General features: G+C 50.0%; 3 protein-coding genes across 10 annotated transcripts in view; all 3 read left to right on the plus strand.

Moving 5' to 3' along the window:
- Positions 1-8,286, plus strand: part of ULK2 (unc-51 like autophagy activating kinase 2) — a 38,085-nt gene extending 29,799 nt beyond the window's left edge. For both annotated transcript variants that reach the window (XM_039720617.1, XM_039720618.1), the window contains exons 20-28: positions 59-249; positions 879-988; positions 1,795-1,947; positions 2,552-2,760; positions 4,007-4,185; positions 5,049-5,167; positions 5,516-5,673; positions 6,203-6,338; positions 6,428-8,286. In XM_039720617.1, coding sequence (XP_039576551.1) covers positions 59-249; positions 879-988; positions 1,795-1,947; positions 2,552-2,760; positions 4,007-4,185; positions 5,049-5,167; positions 5,516-5,673; positions 6,203-6,338; positions 6,428-6,495 — 1,323 coding nt within the window. In that variant the 3' untranslated portion in view covers positions 6,496-8,286. The remainder of the gene's footprint in view (positions 1-58; positions 250-878; positions 989-1,794; positions 1,948-2,551; positions 2,761-4,006; positions 4,186-5,048; positions 5,168-5,515; positions 5,674-6,202; positions 6,339-6,427) is intronic.
- Positions 8,287-12,154: 3,868 nt separating this feature from the next.
- ALDH3A2 (aldehyde dehydrogenase 3 family member A2) lies at positions 12,155-23,802 on the plus strand. 7 transcript variants are annotated; one of them, XM_039720688.1, is made up of 12 exons: positions 12,155-12,408; positions 13,015-13,188; positions 13,555-13,786; positions 13,874-13,959; positions 14,834-15,042; positions 15,194-15,311; positions 15,423-15,564; positions 15,703-15,869; positions 15,997-16,096; positions 16,521-16,756; positions 17,686-17,809; positions 18,072-19,499. In XM_039720688.1, exons 2-11 carry the CDS (start codon positions 13,027-13,029, stop codon positions 17,764-17,766), a joined length of 1,533 nt encoding a protein of 510 aa, XP_039576622.1. In that variant the 5' UTR covers positions 12,155-12,408; positions 13,015-13,026; the 3' UTR covers positions 17,767-17,809; positions 18,072-19,499. The 7 variants fall into 7 exon arrangements, with proteins under 7 accessions (XP_039576622.1, XP_039576623.1, XP_039576621.1 ...); XM_039720689.1 differs by lacking the exon at positions 12,155-12,408 and adding an exon at positions 12,450-12,584; XM_039720687.1 differs by lacking the exon at positions 12,155-12,408 and adding an exon at positions 12,592-12,864.
- On the plus strand, positions 19,823-21,803 carry LOC120507694 (aldehyde dehydrogenase family 3 member A2-like). Its single transcript, XM_039720653.1, has 6 exons — positions 19,823-20,000; positions 20,632-20,805; positions 21,022-21,253; positions 21,341-21,426; positions 21,515-21,748; positions 21,795-21,803. The coding sequence occupies exons 2-6, from the start codon at positions 20,644-20,646 to the stop codon at positions 21,801-21,803; spliced, it is 723 nt and encodes a 240-aa protein (XP_039576587.1). The 5' UTR covers positions 19,823-20,000; positions 20,632-20,643.
- Positions 23,803-23,854: the final 52 nt, after the last annotated feature.

Raw genomic sequence — 23,854 nt, forward strand, 5'->3', positions numbered from 1 at the left:
CAGAGCCTGAAACCAAGAATATTTTGGGGTTCTAACTTTGATTTTTTTATTCTTAAAGGCAACAGCTCCTTTCAAAATACCTAAAACTCAAGCATCCTCCAACTTGCTGGCCCTGGCAAATCGCCAGGGCTTGGCTGAAACGCCGCTGCAGCCTAAAGATATCACTGACCCAAGGGACTTCACACACTTCCACTCCAGCCAGGCAGCTGACAAACAGGCAGCAGAGCACAGCAAAACCACCTTTGGCAGGTAGGCACTGCCAGGAACAGAGCATTTCATCAAATTTCAGGCCTAATTTTGAAAGAGGAAGGGGCATCTTTGACTAGGTGAGGTGTTTATAGGAGATATTTCCCCAAAGCTCTCTGTTTAAATGGTAACTTAGAGCTCTTCCATTTGCTTTAGGAGAAACTTTGCATCCCTGGGGGAGGCAGCTGGGCAGCAGAACTGCACACAGCAACTCTCAGAGGGTGAAAAAGCTGTGAGGGGATGCTGAGGTTTGGTGTGTGCAACAGAAACATTTTGTACTGGCTATAAATATAGCAAGGACTTCCTGGAGCACTTTGTGTTGCTGTCTAGTTCCCTTTTGTTTTCATTAGCTGAATCTGGAATTTCATTGCCTCTGTAAAGCCTGTGGAGTTTTTGCTTGGAAATCTCCATGACAAAATTTGCAATATAAATTTTTCAAGAGAAAAAGGTTTATTTTTATGGTTTATTTTAGAAGACCCATGATAACAAGCAAGATGTCAATACTTTTTTCTATTTTTGTTGAAAAATTCTCTGTAGTAAATACCAAGATTCTTAGTAATCCTTAGTTGCAAATTGGATGATATCCCTGAATAACCTTTTTTGGGGGGGAATTCTTGTGTTTTCCTGTGCAGGTCTGTTAGTACTGGGAAGCTGTCAGACCAACAGGTAAAGACCACCCTTGGGGGCCAGTTGTACCAAGGCAGTACAGACAGTCTCAACACAGAGAGGCCAATGGATACAGGTGAGGATCAGAGTGATACATCCAAGCTGTTCCCTGTGCCTGGGTTTTTATGGAATGCCAGCTGGATCACAGTTCTGCTTCCAGCTTGGAGAATTGGTTCTGACAATTTTTAGCCTCAGCACAGAAGGTTTTTTTAAATGTTTAAGGGGATCTGTTCCATTTCTTTAGCATAGCTTTAAAAATAACTGAGACAGGAAAATACTTATTTCTGTGCTAAACACAGAAATATCTGCCTGTGCTGGCTGGAGGGGTTTGGGATTTTCTGGTTTGGTTTTATTTTTAATTTAGCATTTGTGGCTTTTCATTTTCCACCTTGGTTTCACATGAAAGCCAATCTATGTAACTCTGGGTGTTTGGTTGGGTTTTTTTTCCTCTTCCTCCCTGAGCTTGTCCCTTGCCATCAGAAGTTCTCCCTTCTGAGCAGGTGGAAGGAGCTCTGCAGACAGGGCTGGTCTTTAACCTCCAGACCTGTCACAATCTGCCTTTAGAATTTTTCTGCTGTATCTTTTGCTGCAAAACTGACATCTTCAGGCTCTCAGGGAGTCTCTGTTGCTCTTTTCTGGGTGGGAGTAGAAATCTGAGACACTGAAAATAAGAATATACATTAAGCTGCACCTTGACTGCTTGTGTCTCACCAAGACTGTCCACTCAGCTTCTTTTATTTCCTGTGAGAACCTCTAACTAGTCCAGAGCTTGGATTTACATCAAAGCACATTGTGTTGCAGTGCTCCAATTTGCTGCATATAATTCCTTCTTGGTGTGATTATATGGAATAAGGACTAACTTGCTGAAATGTTCTCTCCCAGCTCCAGCAGGAGCCTATGGAATTGCAATGGCAACTCCCTCCATGGCAAGTGGGGCAAGTTCTCGGGCTGTCATGTTCACTGTGGGGTCCCCTCCAAGCAGTGCCACCCCTCCCACCTGCACCCACATGGTCCTCAGAACCAGAACCACCTCAGGTAAGGATTTCCTGGCAGTTGTGTGGGCATTTCTCAAAGGCAGCACTTGGGCTTGTCCACTACTGGGGCCTGATGGCTGCCTTGCACAGGGCCTGCAGTAAAAGTGCAGTAGAGAAAGTAGAGATTAATATCAGATGGTTTCTGCTTTTTTCCCCCTAAAGAGGGTCAGAGGCATGGATTTACAATCCAGCAGTGAGTAACTCCTGTGTACACAGCTTTACTCCCTCACTGGGAGTGTGATCTCCATGGCAAAGGTGGAGAGGAGAAAGTCAGAATTCTGATTTTGGCTGCTGCCATGCATTGTCCCAGAAACAATGGGGTGGGATCTGCCTGGAGTTTGGCCAGAGTCAGCTGTGCTGCCAAACATCAAAGACCTCAAGGTTAAGGGCTTCAGGTGGGCAGTGTGAAGCACAGCACAAGCTCTGCAGTCCCAGTTCTGTTAGGAATTGTCACTGTTGTTGCAGCTCATCCTCTGCACTCCCTGCAGAGCCACGCAAGGAGCAGTGAGCAGAGCCTGCCACGGGGTCTCTGTGCTGGCTCCTCGTGTGTCTCCCACAGCCCCAGTGCTGAATCAGACTGCATGTGTGTGTTATCTGTCTTGTAGTGGGATCCAACAGCTCTGGAGGGTCTCTGTGCTCCACCAGTGGCCGTGTTTATATGGGCTCTCCTCCTGGTATTTACATGGGCTCCTCTCCTCCGGGGGCCGAGGCGGCTCCGAGCCTGAAGTACATCCCTTATGGCACTTCCCCTCCCAGCCTAGAGGGCTTTATCACTTTTGAAGCTCCTGAATTGCCTGAGGAAACTTTAATGGAGGTATAGAAACAATCATTTTGTGTTTTTTAATGTATGATGTTGCTGGTGCAGATGTGGTAAAAGCAGGATTGCTCTGTGTGCTTTGTAGTTTCCTCTGTGCTGTCTCACTTGCTGGGTTTTTTGTTTAGGATCTTGAAAATATTGCTGAATCAGTAGTTGCCAGTTTCTCTTTGGTAGTTGTTGCTGGCATTTCATATGTTTGAATAGGTGACCAGAGGAACAGACTGCTTTTGTCCACCAGAGCCTCCCAGAGAGGCCTCTGTTAATGGCAGTGGATGTGGGTGCTGACAGGAACAAAACTCCTCTGGGCATTTCCTTGCTTCCTCACAGTCAGGGAATGAGTCCAATCCTACTTGTGGGAAGACTGTCCTATATTTTTTTTAAGATGTGTGGGGGAGTGACACTTTAAAAACACAAATTGGGGTGGTCTTTCACCAGAATGCTATTCTTGGAGTGTACATTTGTCAAGACAGATGCTGTTCTGGTTTCTCATTCACATCTTGCTGGAAGGTGTTTGGGTCCCTATTGAATATCTCTTATAGCATGAATGCTTACCAGTACACTGTATTCTTCCCACAGGAAGAATAGAATTTTAAATGTATTTAGAGCCTGTATTATTAATGAAAATATTATAAACATTGCTAAGATGTGTTTGATTAGTTTTGAAGGCTTCTTTTTGAGGAGGAACTTTGCATGTGTACTGTGTGTTTTACTGACAGAGCAGCACTGAGTTGTTCACTCCAATTGAAGATTTTAGTGTAAACTTTGGTAACAGCCACCTTTTAACACAATTTAATTCCAGAACCAAGTGTAAATTAGTGAGGCAGATCAGTTCTTTTGTAGGTATTAAGTCTATTACATAATAAAAGCCAACTGTTCCTCCTGGCTCCTCACACAAGTGCCAAGCATACTTTTGTGTTGCTGATAATAAAATAAGTAATTTGTCCCACTTGTGATTCCTTTAGTTCCTCAGGTTTCAACACAGAACTCCATGTACCAATTCCTTTGGCTTTGTTGAAAAACTTTTAAGTACATGCTACAATATCTTGAATTCATTAACAAAGAAGAGAACAAGTTCAGATCTGTGGGGGCCCAGTTGGTTCTGTCATCCCTTGTGCTGCCTCTACCGCAGTGTGACTCCTGCACAGAACTGACATAGCAAGAAATCTTTAAGTGATTAACAAGAGTTTTAAATGTGGCTGATGGCTTAGAGTGCTTAAATTGCTGTCATCTTTCCCTCTGACAGAGAGAGCACACAGACACGCTGCGTCACCTAAACATGATGCTGACATTCACAGAGTGTGTTCTGGATCTGACAGCAGTGAGGGGAGGAAACCCAGACCTGTGCACTTCTGCTGTGTCACTGTACCAGATCCAGGAGAGCATCGTTGTGGATCAGATCAGCCAGCTCAGCAAAGAATGGGGGTGAGTATGCACTCAGAGAGAGAATTAGTCAGGATCCAACACATCACAATGTATTGAAACTCTGCCCTTTTTGCTGGGAGTGATTCTTTTCCTGTAGAGAATCTTTATAGGAATTGTTTTTTTAACAACTGAAAACAGAGCAAAGACAAAAGATTTTTCTTTTTTCTGGCCTGCCACTTTTCTGAGGAAAGTGTTGAGTTCAGGCTTGAGGTGCAGCAGTGCATTTCTGAGCATGGAAATTTGTGCACCAGCTCCTGGCAGACCTGAGCCCTCATCCCTTCCTGTTGACTGAAGCCCTGAGGTGGAGGTTGGGAGGGGAGAAGTGTCCAAATTTGGGTTCACTGGAAAAAACAGTCAATCAGCCCTAATATAAAATCAAAAGCAAGGGAGAAATATGAGAAGTTTGAAGTGGTGGGAAAGGGCAGTTCTACTTCCTGCCTTCTTCCTGAAGTCATAAAAACCCAACAGAAAACCCTTGTCAAGTGTTTGCTTTTCACAACTGAGAATTCCAGGGGGATAGGAAATGAAAAGTACACCCTGTCACTTGTGGTGAGACACTGACCTCGGGCAGAGAGTCCCCACAAAGAAGTGCTCCTTTTTCAAATGTCTGCATTTAAAGCAGTTTGTCTTTGCTGCTGCAGCTCCTAAATGAGCAGATGTCCCCTCACCCCATGACAGAATGTTTGTGAAGGGAAGGGAGGGGAGGGGTGGAGCTGCATTTTAAACATCTGTCTTCCTTTTCTGCTGTTGCTGGGTCCTGTGGGGTGTTGTGATTAAAAGTGATGTCTGCCCCTGACTTGAATTTGTTCAAAAAAGGTATTTTGATGCATAAACTACTTTTTTTTCCCCCCTCTTCTCCCTAGACAAGTGGAGCAGCTGGTGTTGTATATGAAAGCTGCCCAGTTACTGGCATCTTCTCTGCATCTTGCCAAAGCACAGGTCAAATCTGGCAAACTGAACCCATCCACTGCTGTTAAGCAAGGTAGATGCAACATCATCTCATTTGCTTTGCTTGTGAATTTTCTTTGCTGATACATCACTCAGAAAGCTGAGGTTGCAACTTTTGTTTTGTTTTTCTTCTCTGCAGGAGAAGTGTAGATATGTACAATTGCACAACTCTCCTAGTAAACAGCCAGAAACAGTTAGGAAATGGGTATTCATTAACTTGAAATGGAAATTATTTGATAGATACTCAAGTCATAGAAGTAGTGGAGTAAATAAACATTAAAACTACAAGTTTAAACAAGTTTACTTTGCAAAGCTGAACTTAGGCTGAGTTGTTTGGGTTTTGTTGTGGTTTTTTTTTAATTTTTTCTTACCTTTCTCCCAGTTGTGAAAAGCCTCAACGAGAGATACAAATTCTGTATTGGAATGTGCAAAAAACTGACAGAAAAGTTGAATCGTTTCTTTTCGGACAAGCAAAGGTTCATTGATGAAATCAACAGTGTAACTGCAGAGAAACTCATCTACAACTGTGCTGTGGAAATGGTGAGTCCCTCCTCTGCCCTGAGCTGTACAAATTGCTGCCTTCTCTCACAGATCTCTTCAACATAACCAGAAAATAAAATGTACATTTTCAGTCACCACAAAGGAAAGTTAACTGCTTTAGTGATGAGAGGGGATTCTTGTGTCACACAAAAGATTCTGGCAAATGTTGTGCTTAACCCTGATAATGGTGGTTCTATGCACAATTAATTTGATTCTTTACAAGAGAATGCAGGTGTAAGAATGAGCATATTTATTCATATCAAAAAATGCTTTTATGGATTTTTTTGTGCAGAATATTCTCACAGTACAGATGCTGTGTCCTCTCAGAATCACAGAATGATTTAGAAGAAACCTTAAAGATCAGATCTAGTTCCACCTTCATTTTGTTGTCTTAGTTACAACACACATCAGCTAAATCAAAGCTGAAAAAGAGTTTCATAATGACCCCTTTAGGTGATTAATTCAGAATTTTTCATTTTGCTACTTGCCTAATGGAGTCTGTGAACCTGACTGTCGTGGCTGATTGCAGGTGCAGTCAGCAGCTCTGGATGAGATGTTCCAGCAGACTGAAGACATCACATATCGATACCACAAGGCAGCCCTGCTGCTGGAGGGACTGACTAAAATACTGCAAGACCCTGCAGATATAGAAAATGTACACAAGTGTAAGTTCAGCTGAATAATGGAAATTACATGGGATGAATTAATTGTAAAGTAAGTCTGGTCATCACCTGTCCTGTGCCTCTCTCTGCAGATAAATCCAGCATCGAGCGAAGGCTTTCTGCACTCTGCTACAGCACAGTGGCTGTGTATGAGCAGTAGGAATATCCTGAGGACCAGATGGTGTGAACATAAGGGACCACATCAGTGATACTGCACTTTTTTCACTACAGCTTCATTGTTGTCCTTGTTCTGCCCCATGTGGAAGATGATTCTTACATTTCTGTGGTGACTACCAAAGAAACAGCAGCATATTCAAAGAGGAGAAATTCCAAAAGTACACTTGCCTTACCAATCCAGCAGCTCCTTTTCCTTCCTAGCAACAGAATTTAAAAGAATCTCTCTTCACATTTCAAACTGATCCTTGTATGTGTGCTTTGAACTCGAATGATCAGGGTTTGTTGTTTTTCCCTCGTGAGGTTTTTAGAGAGCGGATCCTTCTGCATCAGGTACAAAAAAGACATTTCCCTCAGAAGATTCCCTCAAGAGTTTTTAAGCTGTTCAGTAAAATGTGGCTGAGTGAATTTGGGAAACCCTAACCATGTGCAAGTGCTGCTTGAAGCTTTTTGGGGCTCAGCTGCCTTGTCTGGAGCTCACCTGTTGTACACATGGCTCAGGTTGTCATATGAAGGGATGGCAAACACGCTCTGACCCCAGGGGAGAAGTGGGGAAGGAAGAAATTCTCTCCATCTGTGCAAAATCCCCAGGGGGTTTTCAGCTGATGTGGATACTATTTGATGATCTTCTTCCAAAATATTTTGTTTTGCACTAATTTACTAAAGCAACTGTATATTCATTTTTGAAGAACTATGTTAAAAAAAAATTTAGAGAAAGAAGGCACAATGGACTTGGCTGAATTTCATTTCAGTGTACATAAAATTCTTTTCAGAATTTCAAATGTAGCTTCTAGAAGACTTTCAAACAAACTGTGTAAAAACTTGTATTCATGTGAACCTTTCCATTTTATACCTATTTGTCTAATACTTGAGTAACTACTGCTCTGGACTTTCTCAGTAATAGCAATGTTGAGTTGCTGGTTGTTTGCTTTTTCTATAGATTTGGTTGCATCTTTTGTTGTGCATGCAATATGTGCATTAATGCCTGCAGTCTTTAGGGGTGTAATGACAGTTCTCTGTAGTTTGTTTCTTGGGCAGTATTACAATAAATACTGTAAACTGAAAGGTTCTGCAAGGAACCATGCAAAAAAAAAAAGATTTAAAAAAAAACAAACCAGAAAATAATGTTGTGGTTTGAGATGCTGATAAAATGATGTAGAATCTCTACATATAGAGTGTGTGAAAAATCAGGATTATTTTGTGTGCATTTTGGGGGAGAGGTGGGAAGCTTCATTTAGCCTTATAGGCATTGTCATTTCAAGCATCCCATGAGATCATCAGGACAGCAATTTGCAAAGTATTTGGGCAGATCAGCTTCTCTGGAAATGGTTCCTATACTTTGTTTTTGGGACTTTTTTGTTACTCAACTGCTTGAATACTTGAATAAACCATTCTCCAGGACAAAATCATTTTAATCCTCTTAAACACAGTGGTCTGAACTATTTGACAAAGTTGTACAGGGCTTACACATCAAAATATTGTTTCAGTGTTGGGATAACCATGTGTTTCCTTTACTTTGACAGAGTAATGTACTTTTTACCTTATTTATCTGTATGAAATTCCAACAGTTAATTTGAAAGTGTTTGTTTATATAATGTTTGTATTTTTAGGTCTTTAATACGGTGTTTCTACCTCTCCTTTGTAATTGCATGCATTATTCTTGGAACTAGGTAATAACTCACTGAACTGTTGCGTAATAGCCTTTTTATTATGGCCTGTATAAATGTATATTAAGGTAAAAATAAATACTGACACTAGAAGTGTTTCTATGGTACAACTGAGTTTCTGTGTCTCTGTGATCAGAGGTGTTAAATTTAGGAAAAATTCTGTATTTGCCTGGGTGGAGAAGTTGCTGAATGTTCCCCTCATCAGGGCAGGATGGGGCAGCATCCTTGAGTTCATGGTCTCTGGATAGCTCTGGCACAAAGTGTCCCTGAGTTTGTTTTTCCCTGGCTTTAGCAAGACAATTTACCCTGCTTCTTTTTCTTTTTTTTTTTCTCAATTTTTTTTTTAAACTTGGATTGGAAGACAGAAATGCTAAGTAGGATCCTGGGTAACAGCTGTATGATCTTTCAACAAGGTGCTTATTTGTTGCCTCTAGCAAAGGGGAGCTGTTGGGGCTGCCAGAACAGCACATACAGAGCTAATTGACAAAAAGCTGGCAGGAAGTTACAATTTCTATCCAAAGTTGACAAAAAATGGGCTTTGTTCACCTCACAGCCTGTACCCTCTGCCCAGCTGAGATATGCTGTGGTAGCTGCTGTGTGGATATTGTATTTTTGAGTTGCACAAATAGTTTCCCAATTTATTATTAAAAAATTTTCCCCAATTTATTATTAAAAACCCTTCCACTTGTGAGTGGCACATAAAGAGGATGAGGAAGGAGTGAGCTGGGAATGCTAATGATGTCTGAGCCCCAATCTAGGAACAAAGGAACAGCCTTAATGCACAAGTCTAGGAGATAGGCTGCTTTTCTCAGGAACTCACTGCGTTTTGTTGGTTTTCTTTCTTCCCTTTCAGGATTCAAGCTCATTCTCCTTCCCCTCTTGCCAGCAAGGCTACAGCTGCACAAACAGGAGGAGAAGAAAAGGGCTATTCTTGCTGGCTGTTTTCAGGAGGAGGAGGCCAATGTTGATGGCCTGTCTTTCTGCATAAACTCATTCCCTAAAGATCCTGAAGCTGTCCTCTGTCTTTGGCTCTGCGTGCTGAACAGCAGGTGCTTGTTTTCATAAATACTTCTTTTTCTCCAGCCTTTGAAAGATAGAACTTGAAAGGAGAGTTTTGCTGAGCTTTTCTAGCTCAACTCTCCAGCATCTCCTTGAGTGTTCTGCACTTGCTCCACTCTGTCCATTTTACAAAATGTCAGCTGAGGAATCTGAAACACTTTTTGATTCTGACATTTGCTGCTTTTCATAAGCAAGAAGTTGAACTCTCAACCCTTCCTCTGACACAGAGGAGGAAATCCTGTTAATTCAACTTGCAACTAAGGTGCTACAAGTTATTCCAAGGAGCATTTTGAGGAGGGAGCTGTTCCTGGGACTGACTGTTTTGCATAGTTCTTGATGTTATCTTGTACAGCTACATCCAGTTATTATCACATCACCTCAGGGTTCAGAGGCAACAACTTGTGATTCACCCATGTCCCAGTGCTGTGCCCAGCTACACCCAAAAAGGGAAAGTTGTTTTTCATCTGGAGCAGGGAAAGCTGGATCCTGCTGCTTCCAAAGCTTGTTGAGGCTTTGAAATTCAGATAAGCTGGCTTGTGACCTGACTTGTGACCCACCTCCTTTTTGATTCCTCCTTCCTCTCCTATTCTGGGGGACTTTTTAATTTAAATTTTGATCTTTTGACTTTTTTGTCCTCTCTGAGCTCTGCTTGCCACTATCTTTTTTCACAGTCCAGGATGCCTTTTAAGTCTTTAAGCAAATCTCTTTTCTTCCTGAACTTGCCCATCTGACCTGAGCCATGGGGCTGTGGCTTTGCCCAGAGTGCCCCCACAGCTCCTCCTTTTTGCAGAGGAGTGGAGTCCATCAGGGTGACCCCTCTCCTGAGGTCCCCAGGTCAGCTGGAGCCCAGCTGAAGGAAGCCTTGGCACTGCTCCTTGGGACAAACACCTTTTCAATAGGCTTTTGTGCACGGCAGGCTCCCCCTCCGAGTGCCAGTGGGGCTGCTGAGTCTTGTTGCAGTCCTTGTGCCAATCATTCCCATTGTTTCTTTGTGTCCCTTTCACATTTTCCACGGCCTGAACTCTTGTCCACAATGCAGCCCACAGACCAGGGCTGTGTGTGACACAGTATCTCCTTCTTGGGAATGTGAGATCAGCCCCAGCTTTCAAAACAAGTGATGCCATAAATGAACCGAGCTGCATTGATCCCTGTAGGTTCCTCAAAACCCTCTCCCTGTTGTTCATCTTCTTTTATGGTCGAGTGCTGTTTGGGTTTGGGATCTGGCTGGGTTATGTGACTTCCAGAAAGCACTTGGGATTTGAGACACACTTGGGATTTGAGCAGAGACTGAGGATTGTGGCTGAAAACCTGGAAGTTCTGTGAGTGTGGTGTGTCAGCTAAAAGGGCATTTATTGATCAGCTGCATTATTTGGTGGACTCTTGAAACCAAATACTGCACAGTTTATCTTCCAAAGCAAAGTCCTCCTTCCCCAGGCTCTGCTGGGTGCTTTTGGAAGCACAAAGGGCTGCTCCCCAGGGCAGGGCAGCCTGGCTGATTGCTGTTAATTGACTCCAAGAGGGGACTGAGAGCTACAAGGAGTGAGGGTAGGGGGGAATCTTGAGCTCAGCTTCTCAATAGAACACCTCTTGCTGCTGTAACTACAGATTAGAGCCACCCCCCAGCACTGCTCACCTCCAAGTTCCTCTGGAGTTCCATTGCTTTCCCATAAATAGCTCCCTTTATTGTTTCCTAGTGATTGAATTAAAATAGCAAACACTGCCAGCTCCCAGGCGTGGGGAGCACGGGGTATTCCTCTGTCTCACTCGAGATCCCACACTTCCCTGAAACCCTCGTGTCTCACCCAGCTGAGACTCTGCAATGCTAAAAAAGCCCTCAGCCTTGTTCCCTGTCCCCAGCTGGCCAAAAGATGTCCCCGACAAGGACCAAAAGGGACTCTCTCCAGGATGCTGCAAAGGTTTATCCCCACTGACTGCTGGGATCACTGGGAGCTGGGATATTTGCTCCCAGCGTGTGCTGCCAAGTACAAGCAGCACTGTTGTGACACGAAAACCCTCTGGGCTGAAGGGTGAGAATTTTACAAGCTCTGGAGAATCCATCCAGCTCCCTGCTGGTGCTGGGAGGCTGCAGCCTGGGTGGGTGCAGAGCAGCACCGTTTCCCCAGGCACAGTGTAATGCTCCATGCCGACAGCTCAGGCTTTTACTCTGATTGCAGCACCATTAATCCTTATCCAAATTCCCTTGGGCCTGCACAGAGCTCCATCCTGCCTGCAAGGATGCTGACAGGATAACGGGGAGCATTTCCATCAGGCAGCGGTCCTGTGAGGAACATTCCTGCTTCCACCCATGTTTTATTCAATGCAAACCCAGCTTTTCTCCTTGCACCACATGGAAGGGCACTGTCAAGCCCAGCTGGTTTCTCTTCTCCTGTTGCCTCCTGCACACAAGTTTTAGCAGTTGCTCATGTCATTCTTCTCCACAGCGGGGTGTTCACTGCCAAAATTTGTGCTACAGCTTGTGAAATGTTCCTGCTGAGCCACAGCCCAGGACGTGTTAGTGAAGCCAAGTGACCACAGAGGCCAAGCTTGGTGTTGGGGGGAGTTGTGGTTCTGCACAATCTGAGGCCAAAAGGCACTCCCAGCTTCGGAGGGCCGTGTTGATGTGGGAAAATGGGATTAAATTTTGCAGGACAAGGTGCCAGCCCTGTGTGCCAAGGAGGTGCAGCAGGCCTGGGTTTAGCGGGGTACAGCTGCAAGCCGAGGAGCTTTAGCAGTAAAGGCTCTGGGCAAATCGTGTCACGAGAGGCAGTGTGTAACAACCCGCACACAATTTTTAAATAAATCACCGTGCTTTTCCTAGAACGAGCTGTGGCAGGTCTATTTTTAACCGGAATGTGCCCAGCCTTCCCCGAGCTCCTTTCTCCGCGTTTTTTCTGGCTCCCTTCCCACACCACGGCTGTATCAAGGTTAACCGGACCGAACTGCCGGGCTCTCCCTGCCTGCCCCAAAGCAGCCCCAGCCCGGCTTTGCTCGCCCTCCGTGGCAGGGCAGAGCAGGGCCGCTCCAGGGCTCCGCTCCCTGCCCCGATCAGGCTCCGCAGGGACTCTGCCCTCCGCGCCCGGGGCAGCCCCACGCCCCGGCAGCGTTTCACAACCAGCGCCAGAGCCGCTGCCACCGGCGGAGCGCGGCAGGAGCATCCCCGAGCGCGGGCCAAGGTAGCGGCGGCACGGCGGGGACACGTCCTTCACCCCACCCCGCTTCCTCCTCCTCCTCCTCCTCTCTCCCCCGGGACCACCGGGCAGCGAGGGGGAGCGGCTGCCCCGCGGCCTCGCCCGTTCCGCTTCCGTCATGTGAGCGGAAAGAGGAAGCGGCGGCGGCGGCGGCGACCCCGGTGGGCGGCGGGGCGCGGGGGCGGAGGGTCCTGCCCGGGGCGGAGGGCACCGGCCGGGGGAGAACCGGCGGCTCTGCCGCAGTCACTGCCGCGGTTGCTGTTGCCTCAGCGCCGGGATCGCTCGGGGGTCCCCGGGGGATAGAGGGGGTCCCCATCCCGCCGGCTCCCCTCCGGGTGTCGCTGCGCCCCGCCCGGAGCAGCCCCCGCTCCCTCAGCGGCATCCCCGCGCTGCCACCAACGCCCTGCGCTGCTTCTCAAACTTTTCTAACTCGGCAGTTACGTAAGGCTTCGGGGAGATGCGGCGGAACTGGGGACGAGGCTGGCTGCCTGGCGAGGGGGCCGGGGGAGCGGCGGGAGGGCGCCCGGTGCGTGTGGGGACGAGCCGGGCTGTGGGGCCCGCGCTGAGCTGGGGCCGCCGCTGTCTCCTCAGCGCTGAGCAGCCATGGAGAAGATGCAGCAGATCGTGGGGCGGGCCAGGGCCGCCTTCAGGTCGGGCCGGAGCCGCCCGCTGGAGTTCAGGATCCAGCAGCTGAAGGCCCTGGAGAGGATGGTGCAGGAGAAGGAGAAGGAGATCCTGGCAGCCCTCAAGGCGGATCTGAACAAGGTCTGGGTCGGGGTGTTTCTCCCTTTTGCTGTGCAGGGACAGTGGTGGGCCCTGAGGGGAAGGTGGGAAGGGCAGGGGCTGCCTTTGATGTGCTAAATGACTTTTGCCCTTGTTCCCCTTGGCCTTGTCCCAGTGTGGCCTGCAAAGGTCTGCTGCCACCATTTCTGAGGAGTTAGTCTAAGGCAGGACTGTAAAGGCAATAAAGTCAGGTTTTGGGTTCTGCCTCACACACCCACAATAGCCGTCTTTGTCCAGGGATCCCTTGTCACTGCCAGTGACAGACACCCTGAAGCAGCAGGCCTGTGATGGTGGCTGTGGGAGGTGGGTGCCTTTGCCATCCCTTCCCCAAACTCCCTCTTGTTTCAGTGTGGGCACAATGCCTACAGCCATGAAATCCTGGGCGTGCTGAGTGAGCTGGCCCTCACCATGGAGAAGCTGCCGTCCTGGGCAGCCCCTCAGCCCGTGAAGAAGAACCTGCTGACCATGAGGGACGAGGCCTACATCGGCTACGAGCCCCTGGGCGTGGTGCTGGTCATCGGGGCCTGGAACTACCCCTTTGTGCTGGTGATGCAGCCCCTGATCGGGGCCATCGCAGCAGGTGGGGACCCTGCAGGGCCCTGCTGGGGTGGTGGCTGGGTGTGGGGAGGGGATTGGGGCTCAGTGTCCATGCTGTGTGTCCCTGCAGGCAATGCCGTGGTGGTGAAGCCGTCGGAGGTCAGCGAGAACACGGCTCGGCTGGTGGCTGAGCTGCTCCCGCAGTACCTGGACAAGGTGAGTGTGGCCCCTTGCCTGACGTGACTGTCTGGATCTGTCCTGCTTCCAAAGGGCTCCTGCAGGTTCCAGCCAAATCCATTGCCTGCTCCCTTCAAAGGAGCATAAGCAGGAGGCACAGAAAGGGTTGAGTTACTGTTAAGAGTCCAAAGGTACATTGACAAATTCTCCCTGTGTTTGTGTATGAGCTTACATAACGCTGCTGCAGTGTGACTGCCTTTCTGACACCCATGACCATATGGAGAGGTGTGTGTGTACTTCCCACTGCAGGAGCTGCTCTTTTGGAGCTGTGCTGGGGATACCCTTAGGTCAGCACAGGTTGTGTGGGATGCTGGTGGTGCCTGGCTCTTCCTGAGAATTGGGCACTGTGTGTTCCATGGCAACATGTCCTGGGTTTTCGTGTCCTGCTGAACTGCACTCATAGGAGGAGGTGTTGTTCCTCCTCCTCTTGCCTGGCAGTTTGTCATCCCTTGCACTGTGTCACAGAGACAGGCTCTTGCTGTCAGTGCGCAGGGCCCTGTGGAGTTTGCTCCAGGGAATTAGCGCCTTCTCCAGGTGGGAGGCAGGAGCAGGGGAAGGAGGCAGCCCTTGGGAGAGCCTGACAGTCATATGTGCCCTGATTCTTCCTGTGTGGGAGCAGCTCCACAGCCAGACTCAGCCCTGGCCTCAGCCTTCATTTCTTTCAGTTCATGTGGCACAAAGTGGGAAACGAATCTTCATTTCAGGGAAGGAGCAGAGCATATCTCTGGTACCACTATATTTTGTCCCTGCCATGAAGTAGGCCACAAATAAGTCTGCCCTCTGCCACGTGCAGAGCTGCTGTCTTGATGTGCTTTGAATCAAGGTAACTCTCAGGCCCTTGTTTGCCCTGCAGGATCTGTACCCTGTGGTCACTGGAGGAGTTCCTGAGACAACCGAGCTGCTGACCCAGAGATTTGATCACATCCTCTACACGGGCAACACTGCAGTGGGCAAAATTGTGATGGCAGCAGCTGCCAAGCACCTGACCCCTGTCACCCTGGAGCTTGGGGGGAAGAGCCCCTGCTACATCGACAAGGACTGTGACCTGGCTGTCGCCTGCAGGTCAGATTCTTGCACCCTCAGTGGGGCCTCAGCAGTGGGGTACAGGGACATGTCTGGGCCAGCATGCCCAGCTCAGGGGGGGGGAGCTGGGCTGAGGGGTGAGGAAGGGACTGACCATGGGGCAAGCATGTCCCTTTGTGCCTTGTCACAGGCGGATCACGTGGGGCAAGTACATGAACTGTGGGCAAACCTGCATCGCCCCAGACTACATCCTGTGCGACCCATCCATCCAGGGCAAGGTGGTGGAGAACATCAAGGCCACTCTGAAGGTGAGGGGGGAGTCCCTCGTGCTGTGGACATTGTCCCAGCTGTCATTTCCAGGAGCTGTGGCTGTTGGAAGGTGTGCTGAGCACTTTTGTTTCTGCTGTTCCCTTTGTCAGGAATTCTATGGGGAGGACGTGAAGTCTTCTCCAGATTATGAAAGGATCATCAACCAGCGTCACTTCAAGAGGGTCAAGAGCCTGCTGGAAGGGCAGAAAATTGCTCATGGGGGAGAGACTGATGAGGCCTCCTGCTTCATAGGTGCTCCTGGCAGCTGCTGTGGAGGGGAGGTGGTGGTGGGTGCTTTGTGGGGTCTGTTTGTCTGTGCCTTCCCTGGGCTGTGTTGGGCCAGGTCTGTGTCCTGCTCATGCTGTTCTCTCATTCTGCCATTTGCCTCAGCACCAACCATCCTCACGGATGTTTCCCCGGAGTCAAAGGTGATGGAGGAGGAAATCTTTGGACCAGTGCTGCCCATTGTGACTGTGAAGAGCGTGGAGGAAGCCATTGAGTTCATCAACCTTCGGGAGAAGCCTCTTGCTCTGTATGTCTTCTCCAACAACAAGCAGGTGGGTCTGGGCTGTGCCAGAGCAGCTGTACATTGTTGAAATGTACCTCCCTTCCCAGAATGCTTAGTTACATGGTCTGGTCTCTTCTTTCACCCTTTTTAATATTTTGTTTTGTGTTTTTTTCTAGTTAATCAAGAGAGTCATCTCAGAAACCTCCAGTGGTGGTGTGACTGGAAATGATGTCATTATGCATTTCTTCCTGTCAACTTTGCCTTTTGGTGGTGTTGGTAAGTTACTGGAGCTCTTTAAGAGTAGGGACTTAGTACACATTGTGCCCCAGAGAACAACAACTCATGGTTTGTGTCTGGGTATCCCTGAGCCTCCTACAGCTCAAGAGTCTCTGTGCAGCACATCTCGATACTAATTATAATTTCTGTGAGTGCAGTAGGACAGGAGCCAGGAGGGAAACACCTTTGGGTGTATTTTTGGAAAGGCTGAAGCATTTAGTGCAGCCTTCTGGAAAAGGTGCACTAAAACCATTAGCTGCAATCAGAGTGACTGGTGTGAATGAGGTGAGGAAGAAGAAGGTTGAGTACAGATGGACATCACAGAGACTGAGAAGTGCTGCAGGGGAAGGCTCAGTTGTCCTCGGGTGGGCAGAGTTTAGTCTGGCTGAGCCTGAGGAGTGAGCTGCCTGGCTGTGTCCCTCAGGGCACAGCGGGATGGGCGCCTACCACGGCAAGCACAGCTTCGAGACCTTCTCCCACCGCCGCGCCTGCCTGATCAAGGACCTCAAGATGGAGAGCACCAACAAAATGCGGTACCCACCTGGCAGCCAGAAGAAGGTGGACTGGGCCAAGTTCTTCCTCCTGAAGAGGTTTAACAAGGCCCGAATTGGGCTCTTTGTCCTGGCCCTGCTGGGGGTTGTGGCAGCGGTGATGATTAAGGTGAGTTTTGGGTCTTTGCTGTCTATGTGCAATTTACCTGATCTGTTCTTTGCAACTGCAGCCCTTTTGTAAAGCCTGGCCTCTTTTTCTGTCTTGAGATTTGTAATATCTGTCCCACATTAAATTCTTACCCTCTCACTCTTGCAAGCTCTCTGTAGAATAGGAATATCCCCGGAGAGATCTCCAGGCTGCTGTACTCCTTGTTGCTCTTCCCTGGTAGGTGACACCCGTGGGATGCTCCCTCCAGAGGCAGAGGTTGGTAGTTTTGGGCAGGTTAGGCATGGTTTCCATTCCAGGGCTTCCTTCAGCAGCATTTGAGCTGCCTCACAGCCCAGAGAGCTGCAGTCTGTGCCGTGGCACCCTGGGGAGGGAAGCTGTGTCCCAAAGCCAGGGTCTGTGACAATCCCTTGTTCCTCCTCGCCCATTGCAGCCCCTGTCTGACCTCAGCTCAATTATTCCCATTTCCTCCCTTGTTTCCAGCAGGGTAGTGCGGAAGGGTGGGATGTCCTCTCCTCTCTGCAGGAGGCAGAGGCTTGCAGGAGGCTCAGGATGCCTCCTGAGGTGGAGGAGCAAGATCTGAATCTCTGAGTGTGATCACTGCTGGTTGTCCATGTCTGACAAACCAGTCACTGCATGTACCTTCACTGGCTGCTCAGTGGGCTTTACTGAGCTTGAGGGAGCAGCTCCTGAGGGCACAGGAGGAGGCAGGTTGGATCAGGACTGTGCCCTTCAGTCTGTGTAGCTGCTGCTGCAAGGAGACACTCAGGAGCCCAACATCCCAGGGGAAACAACCTGCTCACATAACCCAGGAGGAGATCTAAGAGCCAAGAACTGGCTCAGGCCTCGAGGCAGCAGCCAGGGAGGCAGGCTCTGTGTAGGGCAATGAGGGGGGAAACTCACGGCATCTTGAAATCATTTGGGTTTCTCAGAGCCACCAGTCTGTGCTGAAGAGAAAAGCCCTCTTGGTTGTGCTGGCTGTGCAGAGGCTGGGCTGGCCCAGTGGGTGGTAAGGAGGAGCAGGTTTCAGAGCACTGCTGTTGCTGTCACAGTGAGGTAGGAGCCTTTTTCTTCTCCTGTGTGTAGACCTAGTTTGAGATTGGGAAAAGTTTTACAGATGAGTGAATGTGGGGCTGAGCCAGAGCACGATGTTTTCTCTGGTATCTGAAATAACCAGTGCATGCTGAGGGGCAGGAGAGCTGCACGCTGGGGAACCTCCTGCCTGAAGGGGCTTTGCTTCAGGCTCTTCTAGAAGGGGAATTGGTTTTGTCTCAGCAGATCCTTCACAGGACCTTGGTGTTGTGTTTTGCTTTCACAGGTGGTTAACTGATGAAGAGAGGAGAAGGCACCATGTGCACGTCATACTCTGGGTGCTGGCTTTGTGTCTGTTTCCTTAAGCTGGGAAGTCATTCTTTTCTTTTGTTCTGGGTGATTTCAGTGAGCTGTCGAGCACACAGAGTAGCCTTAGAGAGGCACTAACCACGAGAAGGCTCAGATTCCTGTTTACTTAAAAGCCATGCTGGAACAAAGGGACCAGTGGGGACAAGCTCTCCGAAGAAGGACTGCAGAGCAAGGAGTTCCAGTCCCTACCTCCACCCCGTGCCATGCAGAGCTTCCAGGGACACACAGTGTCCTGCACCAAGCCACTCACCTTCCTTCACTGACCAACAGGAGCTGAAGTTTCAGCAATCCTTGGGTTGATGGTGTTTTCCCTGCAGTTTTGGGGATGTTCTGAACACACAACCTCTTGGTGACAAGCCTGTGCTGCCCGATGCATTTGGCCAAGAGTGGTGGCTGTGAACAAACCCAAGTGACGTTCCCCTTGCCATTTAATTGAGGTGAAACATTCTCACATCTCTGCAATCCAGAATCATCCCCAGCTGGTCAGGGGCTGCTTGCTGGGTTCTGTGTTTCATCATGTGCCTTTAACAGTTATTTAGCAGTTAGAAAATTCCAAAGGTGATGCCTGTGCTGCCTGTATTGTGCTGATAAGTGTCTCATGTTGGAGCAAAAGAACTCCCAGGCCTGTTCAGAGAAGTAGAAATTACAAATACCTCGTGGATTAGCCCAGTCCCACACAGCCACTTGCTTTTTCCCTGGGGGATGAGAAAGAGAATTGGAAGAAAGTGAGAAAATTTGTATGTTGAGATAGAAATAGTTTAATAGGTGAAGTGAAAACTGGGCTTGCAGGCAGATCAAAGCAAATTAAGGAATTTGTTCATTAATTCCCCTCATCAGGCAGGTGTTCAGCCATCCCCAGGAGAGCAGGGTGTCATCACACCTGGTGGTGACTTGGGAAGACAAACAGCAGAACTCCCAATGTCACAAACCCAAAACATCACCATCCTTCTATGAAGAAACTTAACACAAAAATTAACTTAATCCCAGCCAAAGCCAGTACAAAGTGTTACTGGTCAGGTTCCTCCAAGAGAAAACAATTACTGAAAGGTGTGTGTGCTCCTTCGTGTTTGAGCTTCTCAGAATTCTGTAATCTTGCACTGGGGCACTATGTGGGGCTTGTTCTAGCTTGGGGGAAGGATGCTGAAGGAATTGAAGGTGAAAGAGCCTTAGAACTATTAATGTTAAACTGAAAAATTATTACTAAATGCAATTAATAGAGAATAGAAAATTATATTTACTGTGCAATAAGTGGGATTTCTTCATGTCTGGTGAAAATCCATGTGCTAAGCCTTTTTGATGATACACTTTGCAAGCCACTAAATAAACACTGAGAATTTAAATAACACACCGAGTGTGGTAAGTCCTTGCAGTCTCCTGAGGAATCCTGCTCTGCTGGTCCCAGCTCTGGCCATGGCTTGGCTGAATGGCACACAGGTGTTGTGAGGTGTCCCTGGCACCTGTGTTGGGCACTGAAAATGCTCCTGGAGGCAGGCAGGGAGCTTGGCTGTTTCCCCCTCTCAGATCCATGCTGGATTTCCTGCCACCTGCCTGCTTGGGGTCTTTTAGATCCCGACAGCAGCTGTGGCACGTGGGCCAGCGTGGGCAAAGCCACGTGGTCTCTGCCATCCCACGCCAGGGCTGAGTCACTGCCCTGGCTGGGAGCAGCCAGCCAGGGCACCACAGCCCAGGACAGGGTTGGGTAAAGGGCATCTCACACCCAGCAAGAGCCCTGGGCCAGGGCCAGCTCTCCCGTGGGAGGAGATCACCCCTGGCCATGGCAGGGGAAGGGCTTGTGCCTGCTTGCACTCGCCACAGGAGGCTGGTGGAGAGAGAAGCTTCTCTGAAGGTAACTTGCTTTTTTTCCTTCGTTTTTAAATGAGTCACTTGCTTTCTCAGGCTGTGTCACGCAGCTGTGGCAGTGGGTTGGGAAGGGCAGGATTTAATCGTCGTAAGGGGATCTTGGTGTCTTGGTTGGTTGGGCAGGGAAGAAGGACCAGATCTCTGGTCCTGACTAAAGGGTGAAATGCTGCTCCTGGGAAGCAGGGTGAAATATCTGCAGTTTTGTTGTTTTTCTGTGAAGATATGTGAGGGCCTCAGGGTTATGGGGAAGATGGGTGCAGGCCAGATCTGGGCATGCAGCTGGCTGCCCACCCAGGCCACGGTCATCTCTGTGTTTTGGCTCCTTGGGAACACCCTGTGAGCAGAGGGTGGAGTGGCTGGTGGGTTTGAGACTTGGAGAAAGCACCCTCAGAAGATTATCAATCAGCAAACCCCAGATGGCTCTGAGAGGTGCCCTGTGCCGGTGGAACAGGGCTTGGGCGCTGTGAGCCCTCAGCACTCAGCTTGAGAGTGGGAACCCCTCAAGAAGGACAACATCCCCCAGCCATGCTCGGGGTGGGACACTCATGGAGGTGTTCCCAGGGTTCTGCAGCCCTCCATGGCCCTGTGCTGAGCTGGGGCCGCCGGTGTCTCCTCAGCGCTGAGCAGCCATGGAGAAGATGCAGCAGATCGTGGGGCGGGCCAGGGCCGCCTTCAGGTCGGGCCGGAGCCGCCCGCTGGAGTTCAGGATCCAGCAGCTGAAGGCCCTGGAGAGGATGGTGAAGGAGAAGGAGAAGGAGATCATGGCAGCCCTCAAGGCCGACCTGAACAAGGTGTGTGTTGTCAGGGGGTCCCTCCCTTTTGCTGTGCAGGGACAGTGGTCGGCCCTGAGCAAAGCAGGAAGGCCAAGGGCTGCCTCTGCAGTGAAAAATGGTTTTTGTCGTGTCCCCCACCGCGGAATTGCATGACTCTGACTCCCCAGGGTGCCATGGTGGCTGTGGGAGGTGGGTGCCTTTGCCATCCCTTCCCTAAACTCCCTGTTGTTACAGAGTGGGCCCAATGCCTACACCCAAGAGATCCTGGGCGTGCTGAGTGAGCTGGCCCTCACCATGGAGAAGCTGCCGTCCTGGGCAGCCCCTCATCCTGTCAAAAAGGACCTGCTGACCCTGAGGGACGAGGCCTACATCGGCTACGAGCCCCTGGGCGTGGTGCTGGTCATCGGGGCCTGGAACTACCCCTTTGCACTGGTGATGCAGCCCCTGATCGGGGCCATCGCAGCAGGTGGGGACCCTGCAGGGCCCTGCTGGGGTGGTGGCTGGGTGTGGGGAGGGGATTGGGGCTCAGTGTCCATGCTGTGTGTCCCTGCAGGCAATGCCGTGGTGGTGAAGCCGTCGGAGGTCAGCGAGAACACGGCTCGGCTGGTGGCTGAGCTCCTGCCACGGTACCTGGACAAGGTGAGTGTGGCCCCAGGTTGGTCCCCACATTTCTCTGTGCCACAGTGATGAGATGGGTTGGGGTGACCCTGACATCCCTGCCCTGCAGGATCTGTACACTGTGGTCACTGGAGGAGTTCCTGAGACAACCGAGCTGCTGACCCAGAGATTTGATCACATCCTCTACACGGGCAACACTGCAGTGGGCAAAATTGTGATGGCAGCAGCTGCCAAGCACCTGACCCCTGTCACGCTGGAGCTGGGGGGGAAGAGCCCCTGCTACATCGACAAGGACTGTGACCTGGCTGTCGCCTGCAGGTCAGGTTCTTGCACCCTCAATGGGGCCTCAGCAGCGGGGCACAGGGACATCTCTGGGCCAGCACACCCAGCCTCTCTGATTTGTCTGTGCCGCCGTGTGTAGCTGATCAGACGGGTGATAGCAGAGACCTCCAGCGGTGGCATGACAGCCAACGATGTCATCATGCACTCCGTGCTCCCAGAGCTGCCCTTCGGCGGTGTGGGTGAGTCCCTGCTCCAGCCCACACACCTGCACTGGCTCAGCAGCAGCCTCTGACCCCACCCAGGAGCTGTCTGCCCGTTTGGCAATGCCAGCTGCATTTCCCGTTAGTGCCATTTTCTGGGGCGGGTTGCTTTGTAAAAAGGCTCATTGGTGTTTTGGTTGTTAGGCCTCTCAGTGAGGGAGGAAAACCCCCTAGCTCACACAAGGTTCTCCTGTGCTGGGGTGTGGGGTGAATTTGTCCATGTTGAGATTCCACAGCTGCTGTCAGGCTCCTGTGGCAGAGGTCACCTGGCTGTGGGGACAGGGCTGAGGTCTTGGGTGTTGCTAAGTGTCCTCCTCGTGTCCAACTCCTTGAAATCATAGGCTCAGCTCCTCCTGTCCCTAACCCCTATGAAAATTCTGTGGGAAAAGCAAGGCCGGCCCTGGGAGGTGATAATTGGTGTCTCTCATTAACTTTTTAAGGGTGGGTTCACACAAGCAGCTCAAGGCGGGTCCTCGCTGATTTCTGCCAAGTTAAAAAAGCTGCTCTCTGCTCCTTGGCCCTGAGAAGGAGCATGACCAAGCTTTCCCTGTGCCCTGGGGGCTGCCAAATGAGTTTGGGAAGCTCAGGTGTGCCTGGTGTGAGCTGCCTGGCTGTGTCCCTCAGGCCACAGCGGGATGGGCGCCTACCACGGCAGGCACAGCTTCCAGACCTTCTCCCACCACCGGGCCTGCCTCATCAAGGACCTCAAGTGGGAGGTTGTGAACAGGCTGAGGTACCCACCTGGCAGTGTGGAGCTGATGCATTTGGCCAAGCTGTTCCTGCAGAAGCAGTGTAACAGGAGCAGAGTGGGACGGTTCATCTCGACCCTGCTGGCCGCTGTGAAAGCCGTGGTGGCAAAGGTGAGTCTGGGGCTCTGCTGCCCCTGCTCTGTCCCCTGAGCCCCTCCTAACCCTTCACCACCCCGTTCCTCTGAGCTCTGCTCCCTCCCTGGAGGACTCATCCCTGTTTCTGTGCCTTTCCAGGTGTTGTGCCCCCACTGAGAGGGGTGATGGGCAGCCAGCCCTTGGACCCACTGCTTGCTCCTACTGCTGAACTTTTCCTTGCTGCAATTTCATTTCTTCCAAGGTAGCCAATACACTGAAGAGGTAGAAGACAAAAAAAGTGCACCCAAAGCAGAGACACCCCAAGTTAAAGGCTCCAGCTCCTGCTGAAACAGGAATCTATCCAGACCTAGTCAGTGGATCATGCCTGAGCAGTGAGTGGCAGAGGGAAGGAAACAGCATCCACCCTGCTTTGTAAACAGTAGCTCCTCTAAAAACTCCTGGGAACGTGGGAGTGTTTGTCACAAGGGTATCTAAACAAAGCCAGTCGTTACTGAGCCTGTTATCTCTGTAACACCTCACCTGATCCCCAGAGGAAGCTGCTCATCACAGCGATAAGCCTGGGAAATGAGGGTCTCACTGCAGGGGACAGTCCGGGCTGGTTGTCCCCAGAGCAGAGGAAAGGAGCCTCGAAGAACCTGCAGCATCTCATCCTCGAAGGGCCTCATCACCAAATGGGTGATGCTCCTTGCAGGGAAACCACCTTTAGCCATCCAAGGTGTGGCAAAATCCACCTGAGCTGTGGCCATGCTGTCCCAAGGACCTGAGAAGTGCCAGGGACTGTTGTGCTGCTGTATTTGGGGTTACTGGGGCAAAGACAGGGGCACTGCTGCAACTGGAGTCCCAGGTCTAGGGCATGCTTGGCCAGAGTGGCAGAGCAGCCACAGCCACCTCCTCTGTATCTGAATTTTAGGGGTTTGTTAGTTTATGGATAGTCTTTTACCTCCAAATTTGTAACTGAGAGCTGCCCTTGACCCTTGCTGAATAAAACCTTTATTCTGCTGCAAAGGCCACCTGGGGCAGGGTGAGATCCATGTGTGGGTGTTCCCTGTTGTGTCCCCAGCC

This window comes from Passer montanus, unplaced genomic scaffold (assembly GCF_014805655.1).
Source record: "Passer montanus isolate IOZ18808 unplaced genomic scaffold, ASM1480565v1 scaffold44, whole genome shotgun sequence".
NCBI classification, from domain to species: Eukaryota; Metazoa; Chordata; class Aves; order Passeriformes; family Passeridae; genus Passer; species Passer montanus.

What these genes read in the sequence shown, in the direction of transcription:
- ALDH3A2 (XM_039720688.1), top strand. Translation starts at nt 13,027, where the DNA reads ATGGAGAAGATGCAGCAGATCGTGGGGCGGGCCAGGGCCGCCTTCAGG. An exon ending in GATCGGGGCCATCGCAGCAG is followed by an intron (nt 13,787 to 13,873) that starts GTGGGGACCCTG and finishes GTGTCCCTGCAG; the next exon opens with GCAATGCCGTGGTGGTGAAG. An exon ending in TCCCGCAGTACCTGGACAAG is followed by an intron (nt 13,960 to 14,833) that starts GTGAGTGTGGCC and finishes TTTGCCCTGCAG; the next exon opens with GATCTGTACCCTGTGGTCAC.
- LOC120507694 (XM_039720653.1), top strand. Translation starts at nt 20,644, where the DNA reads ATGGAGAAGATGCAGCAGATCGTGGGGCGGGCCAGGGCCGCCTTCAGG. An exon ending in GATCGGGGCCATCGCAGCAG is followed by an intron (nt 21,254 to 21,340) that starts GTGGGGACCCTG and finishes GTGTCCCTGCAG; the next exon opens with GCAATGCCGTGGTGGTGAAG. An exon ending in TGCCACGGTACCTGGACAAG is followed by an intron (nt 21,427 to 21,514) that starts GTGAGTGTGGCC and finishes CCTGCCCTGCAG; the next exon opens with GATCTGTACACTGTGGTCAC.